The 24,995-nt window shown below is 45.2% G+C and overlaps 2 protein-coding genes across 5 annotated transcripts in view; one reads left to right on the top strand and one right to left on the bottom strand.

The window, feature by feature from the left end:
• The first annotated feature begins 500 nt into the window (after positions 1–500).
• cdx1b (caudal type homeobox 1 b) lies at positions 501–5,635 on the top strand. Its single transcript, XM_015961984.3, has 3 exons — positions 501–1,057; positions 5,037–5,185; positions 5,268–5,635. Exons 1-3 carry the CDS (start codon positions 613–615, stop codon positions 5,481–5,483), a joined length of 810 nt encoding a protein of 269 aa, XP_015817470.1. The 5' UTR covers positions 501–612; the 3' UTR covers positions 5,484–5,635.
• Positions 5,636–9,477: 3,842 nt separating this feature from the next.
• LOC107387174 (arrestin red cell) overlaps positions 9,478–24,995 on the bottom strand; it is a 39,773-nt gene continuing 24,255 nt past the window's right edge. For 2 of the 4 annotated variants that reach the window (XM_054730995.2, XM_054730993.2), the window contains exons 8-16: positions 16,141–16,208; positions 15,848–15,983; positions 15,677–15,761; positions 15,525–15,597; positions 12,990–13,127; positions 12,826–12,909; positions 10,390–10,466; positions 10,220–10,274; positions 9,478–10,132 (exon numbers count right to left, since the gene is read on the bottom strand). In XM_054730995.2, coding sequence (XP_054586970.2) covers positions 10,042–10,132; positions 10,220–10,274; positions 10,390–10,466; positions 12,826–12,909; positions 12,990–13,127; positions 15,525–15,597; positions 15,677–15,761; positions 15,848–15,983; positions 16,141–16,208 — 807 coding nt within the window. In that variant the 3' untranslated portion in view covers positions 9,478–10,041. The remainder of the gene's footprint in view (positions 10,133–10,219; positions 10,275–10,389; positions 10,467–12,825; positions 12,910–12,989; positions 13,128–15,524; positions 15,598–15,676; positions 15,762–15,847; positions 15,984–16,140; positions 16,209–24,995) is intronic. The other 2 variants (XM_070555441.1, XM_054730994.2) reach the window with 1 other exon arrangement.

Here is a 24,995-nt window from a genome sequence, read left to right as displayed (position 1 = left end):
CAAAGGTGACAGATCATCTGCTGCTGTGGCCCCCAGACTCTGGACCTCTCTCCTCCTGAGCCTGAGATCAGTGGACTCAGTGGTCTCCTTTAAACTCACCTGTTCAGGCTTTGGTGGGACCTCCATCACCTCCCTCTCCTTATTCTGCCTTTCCACTGATGTCACTCTTTCTACACGTTCTCTCTCCCTTTCCTCACATTTCATCCAAACTTTTATTCTTTGTCATTTTAAACATGTTTTTATCTTTTAAAAAAGCAATTTTTACATTAAAATTATGTTGTTTCTGTGAAGAGCCTCCTTGATGTGTGTGTGTGTGTGTGTGTGTGTGTGTGTGTGTGTGTGTGTGTGTGCGTGTGTGTGTGTGTGCGTGTGTGTGTATGTGTGTGCATGTGTGTGCGTGCGTGCGTGCGTGTGTGTGTGTTTGGAGATCAGAACAATAAAACTGACCACGTGACCTCGACCGTTTTCAGCGTGTGGCTGATGGAGCGCGCGCTGAGCAGGTGTAGGTGCACACAGGTGTAGTGACGCGGACAGAGAGCTGGTTCACCTGACCAGGTGAACGGCACTAGGCTGGATCCTCTGACTCCCGAAGGAGATTCCTCACCTGGAAAGATGTTCGTGAGTTACCTGCAGCTGGACAAGGATCCCGCCATGTACCCGCACCAGAACCCAGTCACCCGGCACCCGAGCCTCAGCCTCAGCCCGCAGAACTTCCCGGTACCGGGCCCGCCGCAATACTCAGACTTCCCCGCCTACCACCACCATCCCGGGCTGAGCGTCGAGCCGCACCAGGGCCAGCAGACCGGACCTGGACCCGGCGGCTGGAGCCCGGTTTACCCGCCGCCCCCTCCGCCCACACGGGACGACTGGTCCTCCCATCCCTACGGGACCGGGGGAGCGCCTACGGGGCCCGGGATCAGCGGGGGCCCCATACCCTTCAGCCCGCAGGAGTTCCCCGGACAGCCGGTCGGCCTACCAGGACCGCTTTCTCCTGGATCACCGCGGAGGAGGAATCCGTACGACTGGATCCGAACCTCGGTTCCGCCCAGCAACCCCAGTAAGAACCGGGGCCCGTTTAATCTGGTTCTAATGGTCTAAAAGGATCAACAGAGAAACGGTTTTGGTTTAAAACAAAATTTCATCATTTCATCTAAACTTTATGTAAAAGTCTGTTTTAAATGATGTTAAAGATCTGACTTCCAGGCCTGGTTCTGGTTCCGTTTCTGGTCCCACAGACTGTTGAATATTTTCATATGACAGCAGATAGCAGCGGCTTTATCCGCGTTAGTCGGTTAACCGAGGAACCGCGGCGGGAATGAAAGCTAGGCCCAAACCCCAAAAATCTGTCTCCTTTATTCATATGGATCGGTACCGGTCCGGTTCTAACGTTTCACTCATTCCTTTGTAAACGGTTCAGGTTCGGGAAAGAGCCGCCATCAAGTGAAACGGGCCTTTAATTTCAGCCCGAGAACGGCCGGTACCGGTCTGGTCCCAAAGCAGAAGAACGGAAAATCAAAGCAACAAAATACGTTTAAAGAGCAAATTGCAGGTTAAACAGCTTCAATAAAAATGGATCCATTCAGATTTAAACACAACAATGGACCCGAACCTTTGGGTCTCTATTCAGAACTTTTGTTTTACAAATAGATTTAAATCCATCTAATAAACGGAAATCCCTCACAGTATAATAATAATAATAATAATAATAATAATAATAATAATAATAATAATAATAACAATAATAATAATAACAATAATAATTATTATTATTATACTATCAAAAATAATACAAATTACTATTGTTATTATTATCATAATAATTATAGTAATAATAATAATAATAATAATAATAATAATAATAATAATAATTATTATTATTATTATTATTATTATTATTATTATTATACTATTAAAAATAATAATAATTATTAATGTGATTATTATAATAATAATTATAGTAATAATAATAATAATAAAATAATAATAATAACAGCAATAATAACAGCAATAATAATGACAACAATTATGATAATTATAATAATAGCAATAATAATAATAATGAACATGTTTGAATTTGGCCCTTTTTTAATGTTGATTTTATTTAATAGTTTTCATTGGTTCACTCTGTCCTTGTTTTACACATTTGTCTTCTACTAGAATGTTTCACCTTTTTTGTAATCTGTATTCTGAATTGCTTTTATTTTCTGATTTATTCACTATATTTAACTTTCTGTACCATGTTCAGCGCCTTGGGCTTCCTGACAGGGTTGCGGAAGGCTTTTTATAAATAAAGCTTTGATTGATTGATTGATAATAATAATTATTATTATTATAATTATTATACTACTAAAAATAATAATAATTATTAATGTTATTATTATAATAACAATTACAGTAATGATAATAATAATAATAATAATAATAATAATATAATAACAGCAATAATAATGACAACAATTATGATAATTATAATAATTGTAATAATAATAATAATAATAGCAATAACAATTATAATAATAATAAAAGCAATAATAATAATAAATGCCTATTATTATGAATAGTAAAATGTATTGATGTAATGAGAACTAGCCAATCTCAAACTTATAAATCTGATTTTTATGTGGGTCAGTGAACACATCACTAACAGGCTTTGGCTATAACACGTTGAAATTAATCAGAAAGGTCAAAAATAAATAAAATTATAAAACTCAGTTTGATTCTTTAGTTTCTTTTTCATTCCTCAGAACCGGTTCTTTTAGAACTGATTGTTGTTGTTACCTTCAGCTGAGGATGATGATCCAGGTATGGTCCCTGCTCAGATGGACAATGGGGATTGGCAGCCATCTTGAACAAGTTAACCAGAACAATACACAATGTTTATCTGTTTGCTTTTCTTACAGATGTTTTCTACAATCTGGATAAAACAATTCCAGATGTTAAAAAAATAAATCAAATTTGGGTTAGATTTGGACCCCCCGCCCCCCCGCCCCTGACCCAAAGTGGTTCTGTGAGGAGCAGAGCAGACCGGGAGACAGATGTTCCCTCAAACTCAAATGTTTGAGTTGGATTTTCTGCTCGGAGAGTTTAAAGATCTGAGTTCTTCTGGTGTGTGTTCAGCGTTAATGAATCTGAGCTGAAGGCCTTTTAATGACTTTCAACATAAACCCGGTCAGCTGCTCTTTAACCAGGTTTCCTTTCGCTTCCACCTGCTGCATCACCCAGAAGGAAATCTCCAGCTTTTACGAAAAAGAAATAAGAAAATGCCACAAATACAAATGAAAGACAAACTAAAGTTTGGGGGGAAAATCTAGATGATCACAAGGAAAGCGATGGGGAACGAATCCAGAGCTCACTGGCAGGGCTGCTGTGTGAGACCCTCACCACACCTGCAGCGTCTCAGGCTGAAGAAGCGGAGACCCCCCAGCTGAAGGCTACACACATTAGCCTAAAGCTGCACAGTGCCACACAAGGACGTAATTTTCACTTTAGAAGTAGGGGGGGGGGGGGGGGGGTATCTTTACAATATGTTCTAATGGGAAACAGGCTTCAACACAAATGGTTGCTTTCCGCTTGGTCCTAGAGCTCAACCAGTGTCAATTTAATATAGTGTAATATTGTTTTTGGATGGTAAAAAGTGCAGGGGTCAAAACTTGACTTTGGAAAAAGTGGTGGGGGGGGGGGGACATGTCCCCCCTGTCCCCCCCCCAAAATTACGTCCATGGTGCCACATGAAAACGTATTTTAAATCTCTGTTCAGGTTCATATCTCCTGGCCATGAGTGGGCGTCCAGCTGGAAAAGCCTGTGAGATCTGTGACGCTCACAAGGAGGCTGTGATCTCCTTCAGCTAGCCGCTAGAAGCTACGCTAGCAGATGGACTCGTGCATTTGAAGATAAATTCTGTAGGAATTCATGTCTGGGTCTTTGCTTCGGACCCAGGCCACTCCTCTTGGTTCTGCCAGAGTCGGGACCGCCCGCTGCACACCCCGCCTGCTACTGAGCTCCATGACTTTCACATTTTTAGAGAACCAGAAATCGACTGTTTTCATAAGTTTCCACAGTCACTCGTCTGCTCCCTTGGTTCTCCAACGCTCTCCCTACTAAACCCGACGTCTGTAACTTGAGTTTAAGGCGGTACTAATCAAGTGTAAATAAATAAGTAAATGATTTAGTTAATAATAACGCCAGGCAGCATTAAAAATTCTAACTCCTTATAGCACAGGTGTCAAACTCCCAGAGCCGTGTCCAGGACTTTTAAAATGGGGTGGCCCATGTGGGGCACTTGTTTATTCATGGGTGGCACCAATGCTTATGATTATTTATTTATTTACACAAATCATTTATTAATTAATTTACTCTAGTGAATTTTTTAGTTTCACATTGCACAATCACCTTCTTTTCATCTTCTACCTTTGTGGTGGTTAGCAAGTCACTTCTTGTTGCATTACTGCCACCAACTGGAGTTGATTGGGACTAAATATTATGTATGTGAATATGAAAAAATATTAAATAATATTAATACTACATGCCTGGGCTAGAAAACAAGGTGAAATGTGCATGCAACCAACCACACACTGTTTTGGAGTTTACAACCCAAGCCTTTTGTCGACAATGTAAAGTCAATTTAAACTGGAACTTAGTGGGGTGGCACCTGGGGTGGCCAATCAGATTCTAAGGGTGGCATGTGCTACCCCAGGCCACTCTCTGGACACGCCCCTGCAAACTCCAGTCCTCCAGGGTCGCTGTCCTACACCTTTTAGTGTTCTCTGTTCCAACATGCCTGATGTCAGTCAGCAGGTGATCAGCAGGCTCCTGGAGATGATGTGCTGCTGCACAGGTGATTCGACTGTGTTGGAGCAGGAAACCACAAAAAGACTCAGGATACCGGCCCTCGAGGCCTGGAGCTCTAGTCCCTCTGAGGTTAGCTGCATCAGGGCAGAAAGACAGGTTCATTCACTCATGAGCAGGTATGCAGCCATGGAGATGAGACACAGGAGGCTCCCGGATCAGCTGATCTTCTAGTTTCTGCTGGTTTCAGATGGAAAGACGAGGACCAAAGACAAATACCGCGTGGTTTACACCGACCACCAACGTCTGGAGCTGGAGAAGGAGTTCCACTACAGTAAATACATCACCATCCGCAGAAAGGCGGAGCTCGCTTCGGCGCTCAGTCTGTCAGAGAGACAGGTACTCAGCTGATGGGTCATGTGACCAGATGCTCTTCAGTTCAGAGCTACTGTTTGAACTCATTTCCCTTCATAATTTCCAGGTGAAGATCTGGTTCCAGAACAGAAGAGCAAAGGAGCGAAAAATCAACAAGAAGAAACTCCAGCAGCCGGCCTCCTCTACGACCACGCCCCCCACCAGCAGCACCGGTGGACCCCACGGCAACAGCAGCAGCAGCATCGCCATGGTGACCAGCAGCAGCGGGAACAACGGCCTGGTTTCTCCGTCTTTAGCTTTGAACATCAAAGAAGAGTACTGAGGAGGGCTGGAGGCCGGGCCGGGGCCGGGCACCACCAAGTCCTTCTGCCTGCTCAGGAATTTCAAAGTAAAACAGTAATGAACTCTGCCGGGAACTTCAGACTTTTAATGTGAAATCAGGCTGCTAGAGGGAGGTCCAGTTGGATGACAAAACAATCAAATCAACTCCCAGTCCCATCTGAAATAATTCATCTGCGTGGTTCTTCTCCACAACCAGAGGTTCTCCTCAGGCACCTTCTGACCTGTTCCAGGGTGGCCAGCCGTGAGGTCGGGGACATCAATGGTCGTGTCGTCTCCAGGACAGCTTTCATGTTTGAACTGGGAGGGCCTGTGGAGAACTGGTGACGTCCCAACCATCAGGACTTGTTCCAGAGAGCTGCGTAGAAACTAAGACGTGCTGTTGTGGCTTTACTGATTGTCCACAAGCTGTAGAACTCCTTCCTGTTCTCATTCTCCTGCTTTAGACGTTAGAAGCATTTTCGTGTCCCCGAGGAGTCCAACCTGATGAGTGGGATGCTCCGATCCCTCGAGGGGACTTTCTACCATATTTATTAGAAATAATCAAACAGGTGTGAGCACACCTGGACTGTCCCGCTTCCTCCACAACGATGCAACCAGCTGGAGATGTAGCCGAGGTTCCAGGGAGGAGAGGACCCTCCAACATTTGCTTTCATGTTTCTTCAGTATGAACAAACTGATCAAATGAATTTGCTCCTAAATCAGCTGATGTAACCTGGTTACTTCATAAAACTTTAACACAAAGTGTTTATTTTGTTCCTTCGCTAACGCCATGACCAGGTGGACCTGGACAAACGTTGTGTAGAAGTTTCTGATCTGAAGACACCTGATGGTGTGTGCGTCTCTGGTCTCGTTTGTATTGAAACAACTCCATCGGAGGGTTTTAGACTCGTGTTGCAGTACTGGTACACACCCGTCAGACCACAACCCTCATGCCTCCAGCCGGGACTCAAACTCCGGACCTTCAGCCTCCAGCAGATGAATCTTGGCTTTATTGAGGATTTATTGTTTTATGCTGATGAGTCTGCAGTAAAATCACATAAAAGCTACAATAATCCTCAGATTCACTTTTATTTTCAAGTGTTTTATTGATGTTTGATTTTCTGCTTCGGCAGCTTCTGTTTCAGAAAAGTTTAAATCAGTTTCAGACATGAACAATGGATGACCGATCAGTCAGCTGTTATTGTGGCTAGATGAAGGAATCCGAGTTAGAACAAGGTCTGCACCCTCAGAACCACATCCCTGGTGGAGAACATCAGACGTTCGGAGCTTCTAACCAAGAGATCAGAAGACGAGACGGGTGCGTTTAGGGAGAACGTCGCTCTGCAGCGAGCTGGTTAACGACATCAGAAAGAAAATAAAACAGGAAACATCCTGAAAAGAAATCAGCCAGAATAAAGAAGGAACAGGAAGGAGGTCACATGACCTTTGAGCCTGGTTCCTGTCACCTGTCGACAGGTGAACCATTAACCTGTGGACAACCATAAAACTCCACTTTATGGAGGGATGATGAGGGCAGGTTGTAAATGATGAAGATGGGGTTCTGAGCAGGATGAATGAGTCACAAGAAGATTTTCAGAGTAAAAGTCTGATTCAGAGGCAGGAGCGTGTCCAGACAACTTGGATGGGGCCAAATACATTTTTGGGGTGTTACACCAAATGGGTCCTCGCGGTAACTCTGGGAGCGTTCAGCCTGTGGCGATGCTCTGCATTGTTGCTTTTATTAAACATTAAACCGTATGTATCCAAAACATTTCACTCCATTTTACAAACATCTAAAAAATATTCAAGTAATTTAAATGTTATTTAAAATACTTTTCAGTTTAATTCAGCCGTTGCTGTGTTCACGAACAGCCGTGGAGATAAACTTTGTAATGGTGAGCAGCAGAAACACGCGTTTATTGTGATCACTTCTTTACTGGGTGTTGTTTTTATTGTGTTGTACATTCATGTCGTGAATAAATAAGATACATTTATGGTTTGAGCCAACATTAATATGATTTATTTACACTGGCTTTTGCTCGGTGGGGTGGGGTGGGGGGTTAGATTAGGTTGGGGGGCCCATTGTTCAGAGGTAGAAACAGGAAATTGCTTTATAAACATCCAGAGCAAATAAGATAAACAATAAACAAAATGAAGTATAAACAGGTTAAATTAGATCAAATACGAAGTTTGACTTCACATTTTCCCTCCAGATATTTTACCGGTTTCACCAGTAAAACACAAGAGACCTAAGGCGACTGGACCTCTCTGCCCCTGAGCCTGAGATCAGTGGACTTAGTGGTCTCCATTAGACTCACCTGTTCAGGTTTGGGGGGACCTTCATCTCCTCCCTCTCCTTGTTCTGCTCCTTCTACCTGTTCTGCTTTTCCCAGGATCCACTGATTTCCCTTTTCTCTTCCCTTTCCTCACATTTTTATTTGTTAAATAAAAAAACTTGTTCTTTTGTGATTTTTATCTCGAGGTGCCATATAAAAGACGGCTGTCTTGTGTGCTTGTGGCGGCTGAAGGGCAGAAACGATGGTAGAAGAACGTACAGCATCTGTAACGTACCAGAAGGTGAAGTAACTTCATGTTAGTTACTTGGTCCCCGTCCACATCCACGTGTTTGATTAGTGAAGACACCGGGTCTGTTAGTTCATTTCAAGTTTAATAATAAAAAGAAAACTCAAATAAAAATCTGAAAATAAAAAAATACATGGCTGAACAACAAACTCTGAGCTGATTATGAGGAGAATCGCTGACGATACAGAAGTAATTATAGTCACCATAGTAATATAATAATAATAATCAGAAGCAGAATAATAATAATAGCAATAATGGAACTGGTCTGTGTGCTGGTGTCGAGTTACCAGCACTGATCACTTCCTGGTTTAGACTTCATGTAAGCATCGCACAGCCGGGGCATGGCACTTGTCAACATATGTTCACACGGTTACGCCACAGACGCACAACGAAAGTAGGACAGAGTCAGAACCACAGCTCCAACGATTCACAGCACGTGGAAAATAAATGGCATCAAGAGAAAAAGCAGCAGGGACGAGGTCAAAGGTCACGCTGCTGAAACAGGCGCAAGAGATCTGTGTGGAGGGGGCGGAGCCAGCGCTGTACAACAGCTGGGTGGAGGCGGTAGAGGGGGCGTGGCCAGTGCATTACAACAGCTGGGTAGAGGGGGCGGAGCCAGTGCTGTACAACAGCTGGATAAAGGGGCGGAGCCAGCGCTGTACAACAGCTGGGTAGAGGGGGCGTGGCCAGTGCATTACAACAGCTGGGTGGAGCTGGCACTGTAAAAACAGATGGGTGGAGGGAGCATAGCCAGTGCTGTACAACAGCTGGGTAGAGGGCGGAGCCAGCGCTGTACTGGGTGGAGGGTGTAGAGGGGCGGAGCCAGTGCTATAAAACAGCTGGGTAGGGGGGCGGAGCCAGCGCTGTACTGGGTGGAGGGGCGGAGCCAGCGCTGTACTGGGTGGAGGGTGTAGAGGGGTGGAGCCAGCGCTGTACAACAGCTGGGTAGAGGGCCGGAGCCAGCGCTGTACTGGGTGGAGGGGGTGGAGCCAGCGCTGTACTGGGTGGAGGGGCGGAGCCAGCGCTGTACTGGGTGGAGGGTGTAGAGGGGCGGAGCCAGCGCTGTACAACAGCTGGGTAGAGGGCCGGAGCCAGCGCTGTACTGGGTGGAGGGGGTGGAGCCAGCGCTGTACTGGGTGGAGGGGGTGGAGCCAGCGCTGTACTGGGTGGAGGGCAAAAATTATTATGATTCATATGTATTTTGAAAATTAAATTAATTTAACGACAAAAGTTCATCAGAAGAAAAATGGATGAGTTTACAATTGCGACTAGCGGAGAAGCTGAACAGGTGCTGAAACGTTTTGGCGGAACTGACTGATGCTAAAACTTTGTTTTTCACAATAAAAGTGAGATGACGCTGAGGCGTCAATCAGAAAATCACAGAAGCTTTAAAAGATTCGCAGAAGAAAATCTGAGGTTTAGATTTTATTTCAAAGGATTTTTAACTCACACACTTCAAATAAAGAAGGTTGAAGTCAGAGAGGTTTGTGACCACACCTGTTGAGGAGGTGCACCCTACACGGAAAAACAAAACGTAATAATTTTAGCATCTTTGCACCAACAACCCTTCAAAATAAAATAAAAAGGCCAATCAGGTTTCACTCAGATTTAACCATCAAACTCTGGTTAACCGAGCTGAGCCAGCCCCAACCAGGCCAAGCGCAGAGCAGACCTGGGGTCAGAGGAGGGGGTGTCAGGTGGTAAACAACTATTTCACTTGTATTGACTCAAACTTGTTTGCTTTGGCCTCCAGCCACAATCTGCAAACGGCTGCAGGGATTGGGTGATGCTGAAAGCCCCACCCACCTTCATAGGAACCCTTAACAATGTTGGCAAGGGAGAGATGGCGGTGGTATGAAGGGCATCTGAGGCAAGAGAGGAGGAAACACCGAGCTCTCGTCCATCGGCTCGGCTGGGGAATGTATGTGAGGTGTGTGTGTGTGTTGTCAAAGCGAGCGTGGAGCCATGGCAAGCTCCTAGCAGTCCTCCTCCTTGTCGTCCACTGCGCCTTTGAGCCGCAGACGAGCAAAGTCCTCGAAGACAAAGTCGTCGTCCTGGGAGATGCTGCTGAGAGGACGAGAGGATCCAGTTAGAACGGGTCCAGAATCAGCTGATCCCACTAGAACCATCACGACCTGCAGCTAATAAACTCACTTTGTGTCGAATTCTATCAGATTGGTGTCGAGGGGTGGGTCAGACTCCGGCACAGCTGGAACACAAACATCAGGATCAGGAACTTGTGTTTCTGCGGCACCAGCCCAGAGAGACGAGCCAACCCGTAGATAGGTGTGTGTGTGTGTGTGTGTGTGGGGGGGGGCAATCACCTGAGTGAGGGCGGGACGCTGGCAGCTCCGCAGGTTTAGGGTGCATCAGGATGAAGGGCAGCTCCACTGAAACGTCTCTGCAAAACAAACCAGCTCCATGTTTACCCACAATTCCCTGTGAGGGTTACCATGACTACAGCCCAAGCTGCCCCCTTCCAGGAAACTAACAGAACCTGGAAAAGCCTCCAGCCTGTGTGTCCTCGGATGACCGATGCTGCTTCTGCAGACACCTTGTCTACTTTTAAGAATAGGCTTACAACATTTTTATTTGATAGGGCCTATGGTTAAAATCTGATGTTAGCCTAAATCTGGACAAGTGGGGGAGTAGAGGGAGGTGGAGTGTACAGTCGGTAAAGATGACTCTCCCTTGCCCTGCCTCCAACATGCCTCCATCTAAATAGGCTGCTGCTATAGGCTTAGACTGCTGGATGACATACTGATTACTTTCCACACTCGACTACTTTCTTCTACAGTCTGCTCTTTAACTGTACTATTTCGTACAATTTCGGTTGTTAACTTTATTTTCTCTCTAAGTGTTTTTCTCCCCAGAAGAAGCTACAACGATGTTTTGCTGAGCTGTGGTGGCCTCATGGAGGGGGCCATCGACTAGCACACTGCTGCTAACCACTTAAACATTCTCTCTCTCCTGATACGTTGGATGTGCTAATACTAGTTTACCCGTTTAATTATAGATTCACTAGGATAAATGCAATAAAGTTTATCTCTCACCAAATAGAATATTTACTAAGACATCACAATGTAAGGAAGCATCTCTTCAACCAGGTGTGTTCAGAAGGTACCTACGACCCTCGGACACATCAGAAGTCCACTCACTCGCTCGCTTTGCCGGGACGGCTTTGCTTGCCGACCAGATCCCAAGAACTTCCACTACCGGTGTGGAGGCTCTTCACAATGGCGTTGGATGGGTTAATATTAATTTGATAACTTGTTGAACCTCATTTAACATTTTATTTTATAAACCCAGACATCACACGTTTTCTGAGTCCCTTCATTCAGCTCTTAATAACATCTAAGATCATATTTCATCAGAGTTCATTTATTGTCCCACTTGATATTAAAGGTGTGACAGATCATCATTGATCCGTACGGCTAACACACGGAGAACACACGCCTCGGAAGAACATCGACATTGGAACACGCCTTGGCAATGATACATCTCCTAGGCAACCGAGGTGGGACAAAAACATCAAGGCGAGGTTCCTTGACATTGAGAAACACCCCCAGCAGGGTAGTCACGGTAACCGGTGTAGCGGTAAACCCCAGTAAAAAAGTTGACGATAGTAATAACCGTCTTGTTTTTTTAAAACTATTATCTCGGTGGATTACCGTGGCTGCGGTGTAGGCGCGGTGACCCTTACCAGCCACCGTATCATCTGCTGAAGCTGCCGGCGGCACATGCGCACTTTGTTGTTTACAACCAAAACTTTCTTGAAGCTAAAGCTGAAATAATGGCCAAAGGAGGAGACGGCAGCGCTCAGGAGGACATTTATTATCCCTCAAAGAAGACAAAGTGGGAAGTACGGGCATCTTTTGGATATTTGAAGAATGCCGAGGGACAGTTGATAGAAGACGGCTTTCCTTTTTGCAGCACGTGCAGAAAAAGTGTCTGTGAAAGGCAGCAACGCTTCAAATCTCATGACACATCTGCGTGACCATCACCCACAACTCTACAGTCAACGCAAGGCAAGCTAACGTTAGCGTTTTAGCTAAAATGCGTGATCCGAGGATTTGGGTTGAGGGAGAAAGCAACGAGTCGCTATATAAAGCAGCCGCAGCGCCGCTACCTGCATATAAACCGTGTCGCGGACACCGCCATGTTGAAATGACGCTATGCATTACGGGGCTCCCAGGGGCAGATAAGAGTTGGTCTCTCTCTGAGAATAATTATGAATTTAACAACGATTACTGCCTGATGACATTTTCCCACATCTGCAAAGCTCACTGGAAGGACACAAACCGAGGACAATATTTTCCTGATATAGGGTTTATTACTCAAGTAAGGGTAAAAAAGTATCTGATTAGAAGGCTACTTGAGTACTGAGTATCATCTGATCTAATATTTTTAAAATGATGACAACAAACAGACATAAAATAAGAAGTTATGGGCAAATATTGGTATTTTAAAGACTAAAGGGGAAAAATGTAAACAAATAAACAACATAATTACAAAATAACACATTTTAGGCAAAATTTAGACACAAACTGAGGACAATATTTCCTGATGTACAGGGTTTATTTAGTTGTCTGAAAATGTAACACGTTTAAAAAAATACCGCGATGATACCGAAAACCGTGGTAATTTTGGTCACAATAACCGTGACGTTACATTTTCACACCGTGACAACCCTACCCCCCAGGAGCAGAACCAAGTTGTATGCAAGGGACAGGAAGTGATGTCATCAGAGTGCAACTTACCCTCCACGTGAGACCACCAGCTTGACTTTAACTCTGTAGGACACCAGGATTCCCAGAACCTCCTTGTTGGTGACGTCCTTCACTCTGAAACAGAACACCCCATGGTCATGTGACTGCTGTGACCTGAGGGAGTGTGTGTGTGTGTGTGTGTGTGTGTCCATTACATAGTGGACGAGGCCAGGTTCGTGTCTTCGTGTTTGAGTTTCCCGTCGAGAGCGAGTCCTCTCTTCTCTCTGTTCTTGTCAAGCGTCGGGGTCAGGGTGTACACCTTACAGAAGGTAGAGCTGGATGACACCTGGTCGCTATGGAGACGACATACTGCTGTAAGTCAGACTGCTCAGGTAAACCCCACCCACTGATCCTAGACCAGTTCAGACTGGAATACTAGAGCCTCTCAACCCTGGCCCCGTTCAGATCAGACCCTCATTTATCAACCGTACCTACACACAGATCTGTGTCATTCAGCAGAGCGTGATCTCTGAAGGGAATGTCCTCCATGAGCGATCTGATCTGCTTCCTGAAGGAGCTCTGCTGCATGTGGAGCGACAGACAAACCGCACGAATCCAATTCTATTGTTGAAAACTACAAGAACCCCCAGAACTTCCTCTGCTCCTCCATCTACATGTGTTGCCAAGGTAACCAGACTGAATGACAGCTCAGAAGAGGCTAACTCCAAACAGAACATCCTAAAGGTTATTCTCACCTCTGCCTTCTCCCGACCGCGTTTACAACTGGCTACTCCTGTTTCTCCTCTACTTCAGCAGCCAGCGTCTCGTCTCACTGTCAATACAGTTGTTCTTGTTTCCTGAGCTCAGGACGTAGCGTGACCAAATATGGTTATGGTTTCTGTAAGTAAATGACTGAACGGACACGAGCACCTGGGTGACATCATCAGTCAACTGTGGAAGAACGAGCGTACGAGAGCCCCCCCCCCGATTCGGACTCAGAACCAGTCCCTCTCAGAACCGATCCCTCTCAGAACTGGTCCCTCCCAGAACCGGCTCCCCCAGTATAATCTGATCCTATTTGTTACTAGTGGTTTACAGCGGGGCTAAAAAGTATTTAGTCAGCCACCGATTGTGCAAGTTCTCCCACTTAAAATGATGACAGAGGTCAGTAATTTACATCATAGGTACACTTCAACTGTGAGAGACAGAATGTGAAAAAAAAATCCATGAATTCACATGGCAGGATTTTTAAAGAATTTATTTGTAAATCAGGGTGGAAAATAAGTATTTGGTCACTTCAAACAAGGAAACTCTGGCTCTCACAGACCTGTAATGCCTTCTTTAAGAAGCTTTTCTGTCCTCCACTCGTTACCTGTATTAATGGCACCTGTTTGAATTCATTATCTGTATAAAAGACACCTGTCCACAGCCTCAAACAGTCAGACTCCAAACTCCACTATGGCCAAGACCAAAGAGCTTTCGAAGGACACCAGGAAAAGAATTGTAGACCTGCACCAGACTGGGAAGAGTGAATCTACAATAGGCAAGCAGCTTGGTGTGAAAAAATCAACTGTGGGGGCAATTATCAGAAAATGGAAGACATACAAGACCACTGATAATCTCCCTCGATCTGGGGCTCCACGCAAGATCTCATCCCGTGTGGTCAAAATGATCATGAGAACGGTGAGCAAGAGTCCCAGAACCACATGGGGGGACCTGGTGAATGACCTGCAGAGAGCTGGGACCACAGTAACAAAGGTCACCATCAGTAACACACTACAACGGCAGGGAATCAAATCCTGTAGTGCCAGACGTGTTCCGCTGCTGAAGCCAGTGCATGTCCAGGCCCGTCTGAAGTTTGCCAGAGAGCACATGGATGATACAGCAGAGGATTGGGAGAATGTCATGTGGTCAGATGAAACCAAAGTAGAACTTTTTGGTATAAACCCAACTCGTCGTGTTTGGAGGAAGAAGAATACTGAGTTGCATCCCAAGAACACCATACCTACTGTGAAGCATGGGGGTGGGAACATCATGCTTTGGGGCTGTTTTTCTGCTAAGGGGACAGGACGACTGATCCGTGTTAAGGACAGAATGAATGGAGCCATGTAATGTGGCTGGGTCTTCCAACACGACAATGATCCCCAGCAAACCGCCCGGGCAACAAAGGAGTGGCTCCGTAAGAAGCATTTGAAAGTCCTGGAGTGGCCTAGCCAGTCTCCAGACCTCAACCCCATAGAAATCTGTGGAGGGAGTTGAAAGTCCGTGTTGCTCGGCGACAGCCCCAAAACAACACTGCTCTCGAGAAGATCTGCATGGAGGAATGGGCCAAAATACCAGCTACTGTGTGTGCAAACCTGGTAAAGACCTATAATAATCGTTTTACCTCTGTTATTGCCAACAAAGGTTATGTTACAAAGTATTGAGTTGAGCTTTTGTTATTGACCAAATACTTATTTTCCACCCTGATTTACAAATAAATTCTTTAAAAATCCTGCCATGTGAATTCATGGATTTTTTTCACATTCTGTCTCTCACAGTTGAAGTGTACCTATGATGAAAATTACTGACCTCTGTCATCATTTTAAGTGGGAGAACTTGCACAATCGGTGGCTGACTAAATACTTTTTTGCCCCACTGTACGTTGGACTTCCTGTATGTTGTGGGGGTGGAACTGGTCTAGACCAGTTGACCGGTAGTCCCAGGTGTCTGTAGAGGATGGACTAGATGGTTCTTGTTCTGGCACTTACTCTGCCTCCAGCTGGGCCACTGGACACTTGTACTGGGCGGTGCTGAACAGACAGATGTCAGCATACTGACGCACTGCAAGAACCAAACAGCTGATCAACATCTGGACACAGAAGAACTGAAGCTCCTGAACGAACAAACAAATCAGTCCTACCAGAGATCTTCACTCTCTTCACGGTCTTGGTGGAGTTGTTGGTGACGTGGACGTTCACACTGATGGGCTCTCCGTGGTAGTAGAGCTGCACCAAAGCATGATGGGACACAAGATTCAGTCAAAGCTGTGAGCAGACCTGAAACACGCAGAAGGTGGCAGCTGGTGGTGAACCTCTTTGTCTAGCGAAGCCTCCAGGTGCAGGGACCGGTCCGACATCAGGAAGCTGCGGGTGGTCTCTACCATGGGCTGTGGACCGGGCTTTTCTGGAGCATACTGGACCTTCCTGATCACCAGACGCACCGAGTTCCTAACAACAACGCCATCAGTAACAGTCACCTCAACAGCTTTCAAAATAAAACCCTGGAAACCATATTTAAGCTCCTGTCTGAGAGTTGACATGGAGCCTGGTTGGAGCTCTGGAGTATCAGAACCTTTAGAACCAGATTGTTGCAGACAAGTCTCACCTCTTGTGGATCTTTTCTTCTATTGTCTTCGCACAGAAAGCTCTGATCTCAAAGTCCACCCCACAGGCCTGCAGTTAGGAAAGAACGGGTCAGAACCATCCACATAGATCCCGTCAAACTGGAGCTCTTATCAGGTCTCCGGTGTCACCAACCACAGCAGAAGCTCGCCACAAAGGCCACTCGTGGGTCAGAGGAGATCTTCAAATGTCACCAACAATATACTGCAACGTGATTGGTTGAATCAGAAGGGTGGGGGTGGGGGGGACATTCACTTATTGAATTTATTGAGATGTTAATCAAAAGTTTGGTAAATGGGCTGTATTCGATATAGCGCCTTCTTGAGTCCTGGAACCCCCCAAGGTGCTTTACAGCACAATCATTCATCCATTCACACCCTAGTGGGGATGAGCTATCGGGGTTTTCCTGGCTCAAATTGAGGCAGAGGTGGTGCCATCCTGACCATGCGCCAGCACATGCATACTCTGTGTATTCAACTGCCTCACCTTTTTAAAGGCAAAATATTATGCATTAGATTGGTGTTTAGTTCCCTTTTTCCCATCTGATATTTAGAGTTAAAAATATTTTAAAATGTTTGAATTACATTAGGGATGAGCCGGATACTCGTTTCAGACGAGTACCCGGTACGGATAAAGCATTTTAGACGAGTACGAGCATGAAACGAGTAAAACTCGTAAATATCTGTAATCGTGCTGAAGGAAAAGCCTCATTGGGTAACTGACTGTCTTCACGCTCTGATTGGCCAGTCACATAGAGCGCCCGCCCCTCCCTACACACAAAACTCTGCAGCCGGCCGGGAGCACAGTCCGTCCGGCTCATCCACGCACACACACAGTCAGTAACGGACCTCTCTGTGCTTGCTTTACTGTTGCTCACGTTTCTTCGGTACTCCCTAGGTTTTCTTCAGCTCGCCTCTTTTTCGGTTGAATATTTAAAGTTACTTTTTTCGTAATGAACGTGGTGCATTTGAAAAGACAGAGCTGACGTGCTGCATCAGTCACTATAAAGTTGTGTCTGGTTCTAGCATTTCATATTTCCTAGTTCCTACTGCATGAGTTCAGATGTACTAATTCAATAAAACTTGTTCTGAAATAGTTTCTTTACTATTGTGATCAAAAATATTTAATCTCAACTCTGAGGCTGCTCTGTAAATAGTTTTCAAATAAACACACATAGCAACTTCTGATCAATCCGTATCAATTTCAGACTTAAAATAATGTATTGATGTAAACCACGCCCACTTCCGCGTTATACCACGCCCACTCCGAGTACAGATACAGATAGTGGTGTACTCGCTCATCCCTAACCTACATTTCAGTAACATTTTAGGATTGTATTAATAACACTCATCTTAGTCAAAATAACACCTAAATATATCCAGCAAAATATAATGCATGTCATTAACATGCATTTGTATTAGAAATGGTAATAACATTTAATTTCTGCTGCTAACAATGTAACGGTGGCATGTCTATAATGTACAGGTTGGCAATATTCCAGGTGAAATTATGTTCAAAGATAGAAGAGTTTGTGAATTATATACTACAACGGCTTGCCGTACATCCAGCGCCAGCAGTAATGTGACTGCAGCGGTTCTGATCCGTAGCGCTGCAGGATGCAGAATAAACAGGATGGTGGGGACTTTTCGGCCGCTTGTAGAGTTTAGTCTCTCTTAGTTTTATGATCATCACATATTTTTCTGTGCGCTACTTGATCGTGAGACTGCTACCCGTTAGCTTTAGCATTAGCTAATCTGTGTGTAGCTCAAGCCCCCACAATGCGGCTTTAAAATTGAGGCCAACCCAGAAGAAAGAAAAATTGCAGTTCCACCCTCCTCCACTAGGGGCTGGTGTCAGAAGCGAGCAAATCCTCATTGACTCCCATGTTAAAAATACCAATTTCACAGCAGAAATAAACATGTTTACAGCCTGGTACCAAAACATGTTTTTGGTTTAAATGATCTAGTTTACACTCATGACAACTCTGAGGGGGGTGAATTTTTTTCTCACTCTTCTGTTTAAGTGTATTGAAAGCCTAAAATTCTGTATAATTAATGAGCATCAGACCCACGTGACCACAGAGCTAGCTCCGTGGAAAGACCACAGTCTGAGCCTCGTCTGGCCTGGAAACTGCTCTGGGATTTTGAGTCTCTGTGTTTGTGTATTCTTTTTTGGATCTTATTTGTGCAATTGTTGGACAAAATGACTTGCTGTGGCATTAATTGCACTAATACAGCGTCCAAGGAGTCTCCACTTCATTTTTTTCAGTAAGTAAAATTATATTTATGTATTTTAGGTCACTGCCGAGCTGAGCTTAGATTTTAACATGTACTGTTTAACCATGAAATTTAAATGTAATAGGGTAAAACCCAGTGCATTTAACATAATGCTGCACTTTAGAAAATGGGTTGAAATATCAAGTCAAAGTCATTTATTGTCATTTCTACCACATGTGCAGGACATACAGAGAAACGAAATTGAGTTTCAGTGCACACAATTCAGAGATCAGACACACATGGGTAAGACACATGACAAGAATTGGTGACTGTGGTCATTCGCAACATGAGTCGCACTACCTTAATAGATTGATGAAAAGGGAGTTACATGAGGATAATTGGGGGTAAGGTAAAAAAAAAAAAAGTCATAGCAGAGTTAGCCCCAGCGGGGAGTAACTCTATTATACAAAAAAAAAACTCCTCAACATAGAAGCACAAACAGCACAGATACAAAACATCAGAGTCCGATGGAAAGGCGGAGTTGGGCGGGATCCTGAAGCCTCCAATGGGAGCTGCCAGTGCGGCGCATCAACCAGCTGCAGACCAACAGGTGGGAGGGAGAGATAAGGAACAGAGAGCACATTGAGTTTCCCGCAGGTCGCTGACCTCAGCAGAAGTCACAATCTGAAGGCAGGGGGGGAAGGTCGGGACACAGCATCTGTCAGCATTCCTCCTTTCGTGGGGGTGTGTTGAAGCAGCCTTGAGAGGCTGCTTTGGCGTCAGATAAGGATAAACATGACTTTGTTTGGGGCAGGCAGAGATAATTTTCCTCTCTGCCTTGGAGTCTATAAGTGGTCATTCATGTCCACCAGTGAAGCCAATTTTACGTTCTAAACATCCCCACATCGTCCGGCGACCCTCTCCGAGATAACATCCATCTTGCGAACTAACACAGGCAACACCGCGAGGACATTATCCAGCTTACGGTTCACCTCGAGTAACGTCCCAGTCTGTGAGGTCACCGCACGAGCGGCACATTCCATGGGCACGGGTCGCACTCCAATCGCTCCCGTCTTCCCAGATTTCCAGAAAACCAGATATCCTCCCACTCCAATCAGAAGAAATCCAGTGATCATCAGGCCGAACATCCACAAATCTTCCACGTCCTCGATGGACAACTGAGAGAGGCACACAATCCGCCAGACCTCCCAAGAATCGAGTGCATATCCCGCTGCGAATGTCACCTCGGGGCAGGTGGGAGCCCCCTTCTCCGTTCTCATCGTAGAAAAATTTTTGTCAATCGCGTTGAATGACTAGTTAATTAAGTCCATATTTCCAAAAAAGAGTAGTGGTTTCAGGAGAAATGCAGAGAAGTGCTCTGTAGGCAGACGGGACAAGAGCCTTGGGGAAGCAGATAAGGGAGCTGAGAAAAAAGCGTCTGTACTCTCTGAAGGCTGAAGAAGATGAGGATATAACATGTTGGTGGAGCTGGGTTCCGACTCTCGGCTTGTGAAGCTCTCGGGAGACCGATGTTTTCCACCCGGAATGCCGGCTGGTTCTCCCAGCAGCTCGGCGCATCTGTCTGATCGCGGCTTCTGTGTGCTGCGGCGGGCTGACGGCTGGTTCTTATGGCAAGCCAGAACCGCCAAAATACGCCACTTCTCCAAGCAGCTCGACGCATCTGTCTGATCGCGGCTTCTGTGTGCTGTGCAACTTGCCGGTCTCTCAGAGACCTCTGTGTTCCACCCAGTTTTACCCAGCGGTCAGCCCGGCGTATCTCTGACTCAGAAGCTCTGGTGTTGTGCACAGTTAACTCCGGTTGTAGCTAGGTTGCTACCTCCGTTAGCTTAGCTCCCACCTCCGCATTAGCTTTGGGTTAGCTTCAGGTTAGCTTGTAGCTAGTTCGACCATGTGTCATCAGTTGATCCCAGCCTTACAGCCCCACCCTCAGCTCCACCTCTCTTCCCTTTTACGGAATTGTCTGGGCTTGACGGAACCTGTGACACGGTCAAAATGGCGGTGGTGGCCACCTCCCATTTTAGCAGAAAAACTTGTTATTGGAGCCTGTGGAAACCCATTGTCCATATATTAATGTAGATGGTGTAGCTGCACTTTTGATCCCAAACTTTGGACCGGTGTTCTGCGAATTTCTCCTACCCCGTAAACCGTCCTACCCGTTGTTACTGAGCATGTGCACGACACAAAAGGGGAATGCTATTCCGCTGTCATATTTGCAGGAAAATAGATAAGTAGTAAGTATTAGTACTTTTTATTGACGTTGATACTTGGTTAGTGTCATGTAAAACACCATAAAATTAACCTACGGGTAGGACGTTTTGCCAAAGTAGGACGTTTTCTCAGAACACCGGTTCTGCCTTTGTGCCTTTGCTGGTTTCTTTATTTTCCTCTACTGCATCCAGATTACCACACTGTGCTTCAGTAAAAAGCATTTTTCTTATACGTAACTTACTTCTGTTCATAAAGTTCTGGGGAAAATAATAATTCAAAGATGTTGCACCAGTGCTAAGTTTAAAAATAGACAGACACACAGAGACAGTGTTTTTTGTCCCACTGTACAGCCCTGCTCTGTTATGGAAGAGCCTGGGGGAAAATCAGGACGTCAATAGCACCAACCATACATATGTACAAACTAGCGAGAAAAGCTATTTTTGATCTTTGTCTGCAGCGGTTTTAGTGCTTTTCAGTGCACTAGTGACGCAACCCTGCAACTGCAATTAAAATAACAACCAAATAGCTGGGGGCAGAGTGAAATCAGGCTGGGGAGACACAAAATTAGCTGGAGGCGGCCGCCATGCAAATTTGAATGCAGGAAAAACCCTGGCTATGATGTAGCCACAGCTGCCCTGGGGCGAACGGACAGAGGAGAGGCTGCCGAGCACATGCTCCACCGGTCCCTCCGACCACCACCAGCAGGTAAGGCGGGTTAAGCATCTTGCCCAAGGACACAACGACAGCGACAGACTGAGCGGGGCTCGAACCTGCAACCTTCTGATTAAGGGGCGAGCACTTAACTCCTGTACCACCGTTGCCCCATAGTATCCCCACAAAAGTATCAAACACATGTGTAGAGGATGGTTTTAAGGACAAAGTACATACAGAGTATAATACATAAGTACATAGTGTAATATGTATAAGTACATAGTAGAGTATGTGTAAGTACATAGTTCAATATGTATAAGTACACAGTAGAGAATGTGTAAGTACATAGTATAATATTTACTAGTACATAGTGTAATATGTATGACTACATAGTAGAGTATGTATAAGTACATAGTATAATATGTATGAGTACATAGTAGAATATGTGTAAGTACATAGTGAAATATGTTAGGCTGAAACAAATACTGGAGTGGTTTGATTCAGTCAGTGCTTTCACACTGATTTGAGGTGTCAAACGCTCAGCAGCCTGAAGACTTTTTACTGGTGGACAACAAGGTCATCGAGGTGTTATGGAGGACAACAGAGAAACATTCAAGACCGACAACACTGGAAAAGGCAGAAACGCTCCACAGTCTGGGATTTAGTGTGAATCTACAACCAGGTTGGCTAATGCTAATGCTAGCGGGTAGAAGATTCATGATCAAGCAGGGGCCAGAACAGGATTGGTATCCTGCATGTTTTAGCTGTTTCCATGCTCCAACACACCTGTTCAGTTGCTCACTAAAGGAACACTAGGCAGTTTAGTTTGCTTTTAGCATCCCCTATGGTCCGTTTGAAAAGTGAAACAAAATCACTCTCTTGGCAGTGTGTCTGCCTTTTTCACACCTTAATCTAAGAGTAAACGTCTCCCAGCCTTCAATAGAGTCTAGAGGAGTGATTAGCCAATAACTTAATCATGTCAGCTGTGTTCATGCAGGAAACGCCCTGAAGCCAGACAGCAGTGCCACTAAAGTCAGCTGGACCGGACCGGACCGGCAAGTGTGAAGTTGCAAGTGCGATATTCTGGCCACAGGGGGCAATAGGGGCTGGGTGGCCTGTCATTAACCCAGTACAGGTCATTTAAGCACAAACTGGCTCAAGAAAATGATTTAAAACATGCAAAGTATCCCTTTAAGCCTGTTATGTGCTGCGTTTCCGCGAAAGGTGTTCAGGGTAGCAGGTGACACGATGTCCCGGTCCTCCCATACAAATTAAGCCCTTTCAGGACTTAGCACAGACGTCGGCACATGACGACTGAGGCGAGAGAGTGATGTCACTGATCAGCAAAAAGACAAAAATTCTACTGTAGCAGGTTTTACTGTTGACGTATTGCTGCAGCATGTAAAACGTGGCATCCAAGTTGTTGTTGTAGTCGTCGTCGTTGTTGTAGCATTATGCTGCGCTTTTTGGACTTTAATAAAAGCGACGTTAAAACTGCGCTAATGTTAGTTACCGTAAATCCTCTAATAGAGGCCCGGGCCTGTATTTGACTCAAGCTCCAGGCCTTTATTGGAAGGAGGGCCAGTATTAGAGGCAGGCCTCTATTTCTATTGAGCAAAATGAACTAATGGTTTGCTGGAGTTTTTGACAATTAAAATTGCGCCCACATTTTCAAAGTTAAACACATTTCTTTTAACAACGGTAGTTTCTGCTTCAGCCCTCTCCCCCCTCCCCCTGCGCAGCGGCCGCAAACTCACTGATGCGCCTGCAGCCTCTCAAGAGTTCCTGCTGCTCTAAACATTAAAATAATTATTTCATTTTCTGTTCCTCACTTCTGATTACCTTCAATGGTGTCTGTTTGTTGCAACCAGCAGGTAAAAAAACTAACTTGTTTTTATTTGACTATTTTTCTGTCCTGTCTGTTTATTATCTTCCTGCATCTCCTCTCAATCCTAAAGAAAAACTGCTACCTGGGTTCATATATATTCACCTTATGAGTTACCTTTGAACTGCAGTTCTAAAAGATCTACCGACTGCAAAAACAGCGGAGTGCTCGCTGCTTGGTGGTCGCATCAGTGATCGGTGCGTCACCGGAGGACAAGGTGATGCGCCCCGATCCACAGCGAAACGCATCAGGCACAAATAAAAGACAGAAAACATCAAAGGAAATGAACCAACATGAACGATCGCGTGTTAAATTAGTTTTTGAGGTGGCGACACCTGATTGTTACTCTTCCATCCATCTGATGCGGCAGCTGTGCTTGTAAAATAATGAATGGATATTTAAATAAAATGCTTTATATTTTACTGCATTAATTTTACATCTGTAAGTAGGGCTGCAACAACGAATCGATAAATTCGATGAAAATCGATTACTAAAAGCGTTGGCAACGAATTGCTTCATCGATTCGTTGTGTCGCACGACTCTCCCAAAAGCGCCCCCCGTTGCGCGCAGAGCAAGTCAGATCAGCGCGAGGGAGAGCCGGCAGATCAGCGCAAGGTTCGCGCTGCTGCGAACCGGTTCCGCCCAAGGCCGGATTAACTGGGCAAGTGCCCAGGGCCCACGAACTCTAAAGGGCCCAGGGCACGAGCACAATACTGTATCTATAATTTCCCGCTTTATGAGGACTATGGTGACCGTACGTTCCGTTTTCCCCGGACTTGTCCACTTTTCACTCTCTGTCCGGGCGTCCGGACTGCGGGTTCTTGTATTGATGTCCGGCTTTTCATCCAGGAGCAGGGATCGAATTATGGGGGAGCTGTATATCCTACACATCCGGGGAGCCGGAAAAAAGTTTTCTATATTATACCATTTTTGGACTCTTTTGAGCAGAGAGCGGCACAGCGCATTGCTGCGCAGCGATCCAGGCTGCTGCTTCCAGCGCACGGTCCATTCTCAAAGTGGCGCAACCAAAAAACTATAATTAGCACACGATCGTTCATGTCTGCACATGTTCTCTATTTTCTGTCTTATTTGTGCCTGAAGCGCGCTACTGCGGAGCTCATCACCTGTGCTGCGGTGATGTCACCTCACGCAGCATCGAAAACGCGCTCTGTGCTTTGCGGTCAGGAGATCCCTTTGATCTGCTCAAAAGTAACTGATGAGGTGAAAAGGTAAGAATCCAGGCAACAGATTTTCTGGAGAATTAAGAGGAGATGCAGGAAGATGAGAGACAGACAGGACAGGAAAATAGTTACATAAAAACTAGAAAACAAAACAAAGTGTTGAAAAGTAAAATGTAGGTAGATTTATCTCCACTGCACATTTTTACCAGTAAAAAAACAATAAGTTATACACATGTCATATTTATACATCTGATACAATTCAGATCACCTTCAAAACTCAGTCACACACCCAGGGCCGTTTCAAGACATTTTGGGGGCCAAGGCAAAATGACCCCCCCCCCCCCCACCACCACCACCCCACCACCATAGCTGGGCTCCCCAGAAGCCTCTGTGTAATCCATACCCTCTCCAGGAGTATTAGTTATACAGTGTTTATAAAAGCCCCTCAGACATTACTGACATGTTCTAATATTATCAGATGAGAAACTAAATGATCAGACATGCTGTCTCATCTGCTTCTATTTGGGATCATTGGAATGATCAGCAGCATTTCTTGATGTGACTTTATGGCAGTTGCCCAGGGCATCATCACAAGGAGGATGGCATTCATTTACTTTTGTTTTATTTGGTATTTTTTCAGTCATTTTTGGAAATAGTGATCAATTTTGATTAATTC

Source organism: Nothobranchius furzeri, chromosome 10, assembly GCF_043380555.1.
Source record: "Nothobranchius furzeri strain GRZ-AD chromosome 10, NfurGRZ-RIMD1, whole genome shotgun sequence".
Taxonomy (NCBI): domain Eukaryota; kingdom Metazoa; phylum Chordata; class Actinopteri; order Cyprinodontiformes; family Nothobranchiidae; genus Nothobranchius; species Nothobranchius furzeri.
This window is presented reverse-complemented; position numbering and strand designations above follow the sequence as displayed.

Excerpts from the sequence above, each read along its gene's own strand:
- cdx1b (XM_015961984.3), top strand. The coding sequence starts at position 613 with ATGTTCGTGAGTTACCTGCAGCTGGACAAGGATCCCGCCATGTACCCG. Across the intron at positions 1,058-5,036 it reads GGTTCCGCCCAGCAACCCCA|ATGGAAAGACGAGGACCAAA; the intron begins GTAAGAACCGGG and ends TGCTGGTTTCAG. Across the intron at positions 5,186-5,267 it reads TCAGTCTGTCAGAGAGACAG|GTGAAGATCTGGTTCCAGAA; the intron begins GTACTCAGCTGA and ends CATAATTTCCAG.